The 5,812-nt window shown below is 50.1% G+C and overlaps 1 protein-coding gene across 1 annotated transcript; it reads right to left on the reverse strand.

The window, feature by feature from the left end:
- Nucleotides 1-1,001: 1,001 nt before the first annotated feature.
- On the reverse strand, nucleotides 1,002-4,388 carry LOC135907136 (uncharacterized). Its single transcript, XM_065438791.1, has 2 exons — nucleotides 4,170-4,388; nucleotides 1,002-1,411 (listed from the first exon to the last, which is right to left on the reverse strand). Exons 1-2 carry the CDS (start codon nucleotides 4,329-4,331, stop codon nucleotides 1,115-1,117), a joined length of 459 nt encoding a protein of 152 aa, XP_065294863.1. The 5' UTR covers nucleotides 4,332-4,388; the 3' UTR covers nucleotides 1,002-1,114.
- Between the last annotated feature and the right edge of the window lie 1,424 nt (nucleotides 4,389-5,812).

Below are 5,812 nucleotides of genomic sequence, written 5' to 3' on the forward strand. Positions count from 1 at the left end.
GTTGCAGAACCACCACCACATTTGCTGAGGGAGGGTGGGGGGGGGGGGGGGGGTCGCCTAATGCTTTATTGATGGCCTGGACGCATGTTTTGAGCTTGTTCTTTATTGAAACATATACAGTCATGTGTGTTGTATGTATGATTTCAATCCATGTATGCACTGTTCGCCTCACTTTGCTGAGCGCTTGTATAGCCTCTGCCTTACGTGGGTACGAGCCATTGTTTAGGGGAGTATGAGCCATTTCATTCGTCTTGCGTGACGGACGGACCGGATTTTCGTTAGTTAGGCATAGAAATGCTTCCGCATTTAAAACTGAGAGGTCCTGTCGCAGAGCAAGCTATAATGGCGCTGACTATAGTGACTTTCGCTGCCCGAATTACAGTTCTTTTCTCGTTCCATTCCCTCCCCATAACCCCTTCTTGCAAGCCGTGTCTAACCAGTTCGCCATGGTAGCTCAGTTAGTATGGCGTTGCGCCGCCAAGCACGAGGTCGCGGTTTCAATTTTGGCAGCAGCGGCTGCATTCTGGTGGTTGCAGAAGGCAAAAACTCTCATGTACCGAACATTGGGTGCGCATTATCGAACTCGCGGTGGTGAGAATTCATGTGAAGCCCGCCTCTACGACTTCTATCACAACACAGTGCGCGGACTGGGGACTATAAGTTTCACAATTTCAGTTAATTAGCAACCAGTCAGCGCACAAAAGGTTTATCGCCAGCCCTAAGCACTCTCGTAAATCCGTGACCTTTGAAAGACGCCACGATTCAGTGTTTCAAATGAATAATAAAAAAAGCGCAAACATAATGCATCGCTTTACGCGCGTGCAAAGGTTGAGATGAGTCCTTCACGCTGATCGCCGACGTCGCTTGACTGCTTGATGCGGTCGACTGCAACACCTGCATGGTCGTCGCCGCAGGCCTCAAGTCAGTGGCAAATAAAAGCAGTCGCGCGAAATTGTCGATTTCATCAACTTTAATACTATTTCGACAAACAAATTATTCAGAATAAAAAGAAAGAAGCCGCGACAGCTGAACGCTGATGGCGCGCAAGCTCGTGTAGGCCAATAATTTTTAACCATCTTGACCATGGCTGGTCGCGGCGGTCGCCTGCAGCATCCTAGTAGGTGCCGTTCCCGCGCCGAATCATCGCTCTACCGTCCAGGCGGGAACCCCTGATTCCGTAGGCGGCCAGCGCCAGCGTGAGCCCGATCACCAGGCTGAAGACGAAGACCAGCAGGGGCCGCAAGCAGCCCGGGGAACGCGCGAGTGCCAGCATCTCCGCGCGCAAGCGCTGGCGGTCGCTGTTGGTGCTCCGCCTCCTGCGGCCGCCATTGTCGCCGCCGTCGCCGGACGAAACGAGTGCGCGGCCGGGCGTTGCGTACTCTACCGACGGTGGCGACGATGCCGCCAAGGCCTGGAGAAATTGGAAATGACTGTCGTGCAATGGCGAGACGTTTGTTTCGCTTTACAGGATATCGATTTGCCTTCCACACGATACATCCGCAAGTTAGCGCTGCATTACACGTGCAGTGCTGCTGGAATTACTTTAGCAAGAAGCGTTCGTTTCTCTTTATTTTTTTAGGATGCACGGGGCGTATAACGTAAAACTATTCCAATGTGTTTTTATTCCAATCTCTTGACGTCAAATTTGCGTAACCGCCGACGCAAACATCGGGCGGTCCCCCGCAGGGTTGTCTGAGCAAACCAATCAAATGCTCCTCTTGTTCATAGGAGGTCGCTTTTGTTTGCTTTAAAAACGAATAACATCGCCTGCACTGAGCAGCTTGTCTTATCTAATTGGCTCACAAGAGGCGAGGAGCGTGCTCAAGTGGAGAGGGATTCGATGGGGCCGAGCCACTGCACTGAATATCGATAACCGGATTAAGAGGGCGGTGCCGGCGTCTGCGATTGGTCCGCTTTTTCTGACTTAGCTTGCGGTGGCTCGTCGATAATCGCGGCGGCATGCAACGTAAGCTTAAGAATGACACTAAAACGGATACCCAGCAAAGAATAGTTGGCAGAACGAGGTCGTAAACGTACCCGAAAGTTCTCGGCAACGTTACACGACCACGCAAAAAGTTTTATAACAAGCAAATAACCCCATGCTCTCCGGCAGGGCCGAGTAGCGAGTGCCGGAGCGATCTGCGGCAGCCATCTTTTATTCCTTTCGGAACGGGGCAGCCTGCGGCTATTCAGAAGAAAATTCAGTTTTGTTCGGCATATTAATACATCTTTCACGCGTTCGCGTCACTTTGACGCGGTAAGTTTTTGCGGTTTTGTGACGTCGTGTGAGAAGCAGGTGAAGTGGGTGCAACCCGAAAACTTTTGACCAATAGCCGAGGGCTAATGGGAAAAAGTCGTCGAATCAGAAATAACTATTTTTGTTTTGTTCGGTCAAATTAGGCATAACCAGTGTGCACACGTGATATCAGATGGGGAGCTATTGCGGTTTTCGTGACGGGGCGGTCCAAAAAAAGTTTTTGACCAATCGCGGTAGGCTGATTGCAGAATTGGAATAGAAAAGTTTGGAATAGTTTTACGTTATAGTGCCCCATTATTCTTAACAGAGTCCAAAGAGGCAATCGCGGCCGCGAAATTTCATCCTGATCGAGCTTGATCGCCATCGAAAATGCCCCGCCTATGACACCCGCAAGAAATTTTGAGCACTTGCCCGTTACGGCAGCATCGGTCGTAACATTGCTCGCCACCTCGTCCAACAAGCACCTCGTCACCTGCTTATTCTTACGTTGATTGTGCTTCGCCAACCAAAGTGTAGGCCGAGCGTCAACGCAGGCGACCAGCGGTTCACTACTGATAGTGTCCATCGTCTTTGCGCGACATGTAACCGACGGAACCAGCGGTAACACCCAGCGTCTCGGCACGATTCCGAAACAACAACCTGTTTGCAAATCCACGCCGGAAGTTTACATGCCGGCCACGTGACTACGGCGCACAGGGGAGCCACTTCCGTCGCGTACGCTCAGCCCTACTTGACGCTGGCGCGGCCCGCGCGTCTCTTCTCTCTAGACGCGTAGGACAAGAGCGCACGGCGTCGCAGGCACGTGACACGTAGCCAAGCGCGTACGATTAGCCGCGTGCGGTTTTAAGCTCCGTAGCGGACAACATACGCGTCTCTTCTGCTATTCCGCACTACGCCCGTGCTCTGCACAACGGTCTGTAGTCAGGAGGCTAGTGAAAGGCGCAGCCATCCTTTCTATCTTTCCTTCCTTCTTTTTTTCTTTCCTTTCTCTCTTCCATTTCTTTACTGGGAAGTTGTTAAATTTCCTGCGGAGGCGGTGAAAGCCGACAGCGTCGTGCGGCGGTGCGGTTAGGCAACAAATGTCGAGGAACTGCTAGCACCGCAACCTGTGTCGGCGCGCCAAATGTTTTTTATTTTTTGTTTTGTTTTCGAGACGTAATTATCTATAGTTATAGAATAAACATTGCCTTGCCTGTACCTGTCTCTAAGTGACTCCAACTTCTTTGCGCGGTTTATCTCAGATAGTAATCTGTAACTTGATCCTCGTGTCGCGTTTCACCCGCTCCACTCGGAGGTCAGCTATAGGAGCGCTCAAATCAACAAACATATGGTGGATATCCCTTCTGGGCATTTCGGCTAAGTAGAGCAGGAGGCAAGGAAGGCTGTTAACTACAGGTTGATCTAGCCTTGCGAAGAAATAATGTCGGCATTTGCTCCGCCCGAGCGCATCACTTTAACTTGAATGGAATAACATATACCACAGAGTTGCGTGCGCCGTTATAATGCCACTCATAGTTAACGTTGCTAGGAGGAAATGAAGAAGGCGACCAAACGGAGCAAAGGTAGGTGATGCCGAGGAGCTCTTGACATTGGATCCCCAGCATGCATGCCCGAGCCGAATGATCACCTGCTCCCAGAGCAATTTAAGGGGCCACGGGATCCTAATTCTGTCGGATCTCGGTCGAGCTCCCAGATAGAAGGTGAAAGCGCCCCGAAGTGGTCGGAAATGAAAGCGCGGCGCTCGGAATGAACTGGGCGAATGTGTTCCGAGCGTTCCATTTTACGCTCAGCCCAAAGTAAACCGCACCACGAGAGCGCCGTACAGCACTCGAAAACGAACGGTCGACTGTACCGTGAGATTCCGCCCTTACATCGTGCAGTTTCGTGCTCGAGAACAGCATGGGAAACTTACGGCCAGCGCGCTGCTGTACAGCACTGGCTGCACTGTCACCGGAGGAGCTCGGGCCTTCTGGCGTCGCCCCGTCGGCAGGGGAGCAGGTGGCGCAGCGTCGCCGATGGAAGCCGCGCCATCTCCGTCGCCTGTTCGTCGAGGGAACTCGGCATCGAAGGACATCGTGAAGGTGCGCGTGACCGATTCGATCACCCGGAGGCGGCAGTGTTCTTCGTCTTCCTTTTCTTTCTACATCTACATCTCTTTCCGGAAGGAAATGCTCGGGTTAACTGTACATAACTTACGCACAAAACAACCCACAAACATTAACTAAAAATCAGGCCCGGAAGGTTTGCAGATGATCGTAATATAGCTAAGTACCATGTTTTTCACACAATCGCGCATTTTTTTGAATAAGAACAGCGCCTGCACAAAGTTCCTTGAGCGATACGCGTACTACCGCCACGTGGAAACGAAGCCTGCAAAAGGTTGTGTAAGCGGTGGAAATAATTTTTAAAAAATAATAGAGGAGACCACATTCGCGGACAAAACATGACGAGTTTCTGCTCTTCAACGTGTCATTATCATCATCGTCATCAGCCTATTTCATGTCCACTGCAGGACGAAGGCCTCTGTCTGCTATCTCCAGTTACCCCTGTCCTGCGCCGACCGATTCCAACGAGGGCCTGCGAATTTCTTAATTTCATCATCCCACCTAGTCTTCTGCCATACTCAACTGCGTTTCCCTTCTATTGGGACCCATTCAACGCATCACTTGAATTTAAAAGCAATATAAATTTATTTCACATGGTCGGTATAAGCGTTCTCAAGGTTCATATACTTTTGTTAATATGGTTGTCTGGTCGGGCTAGATGCAACAATCTCAACTTGGCAGATACTTAGCGTCTGTAATCGTCTACTATGTTAGGCAGAATATGACGGGATATTCTGGTATGTCAGTTGAACTACGTGCGCTTTGCTATCCGTCACACCGAGCACAGAATTTTGTCTACTTCTTCATTCACGTGAGGCCACCAGCTGTCTTGACAGTTTTTCATCCGCTAAACACTCATTGTACAACGGGCAGTCCAGAACATCTGCGCGCAAAAATCGCTCGCGGCGCAATGCTGGCTCGAGCACACCAGCACTTTTTGACCCACAAGGTATGTCACTGAGCGCATGCCTCTTCTTCATAGTCAAGCGCAATATTTCTGTGGAATAGCTATATAAACATAGTTAGTTCTTACGTATCTCTCAGCACATAGACCTGCTAATACAAAGCTGCATGATATCAAACAATTCTACTGTAACTGTGTACGGCCCAACTTTTCGCGGCACCACGTGTTACGTACGATAGTTGAACTCGCTGGAGGTATTCAAGTAAGCACTCGCTTATTTTAGAGGCTGATTGAAAATGGTCTGTGCTTCGTTGCTTTGTGGGCGTGCCTTATTCCACTACTTGTCTTAAACTGCGCACACCGCAGTGTAGCTAATTTGTCGTGTGCACTGAAAAATTATTCCTAAATGAAATGTTGCCATCACAGAAGCGGCACAGTTGGCCCTGTGCATGGGATGTGCTGTGCATCAGGATGTACTTGCAAAGACAATTAGAAATCGAAAGTTCGCTTATCAGGATTTCCCGTCGAGAAGGAAGAGCAAAATAC

Source organism: Dermacentor albipictus, chromosome 1 (genome assembly GCF_038994185.2).
Source record: "Dermacentor albipictus isolate Rhodes 1998 colony chromosome 1, USDA_Dalb.pri_finalv2, whole genome shotgun sequence".
In the NCBI taxonomy this organism is placed as follows: Eukaryota; Metazoa; Arthropoda; class Arachnida; order Ixodida; family Ixodidae; genus Dermacentor; species Dermacentor albipictus.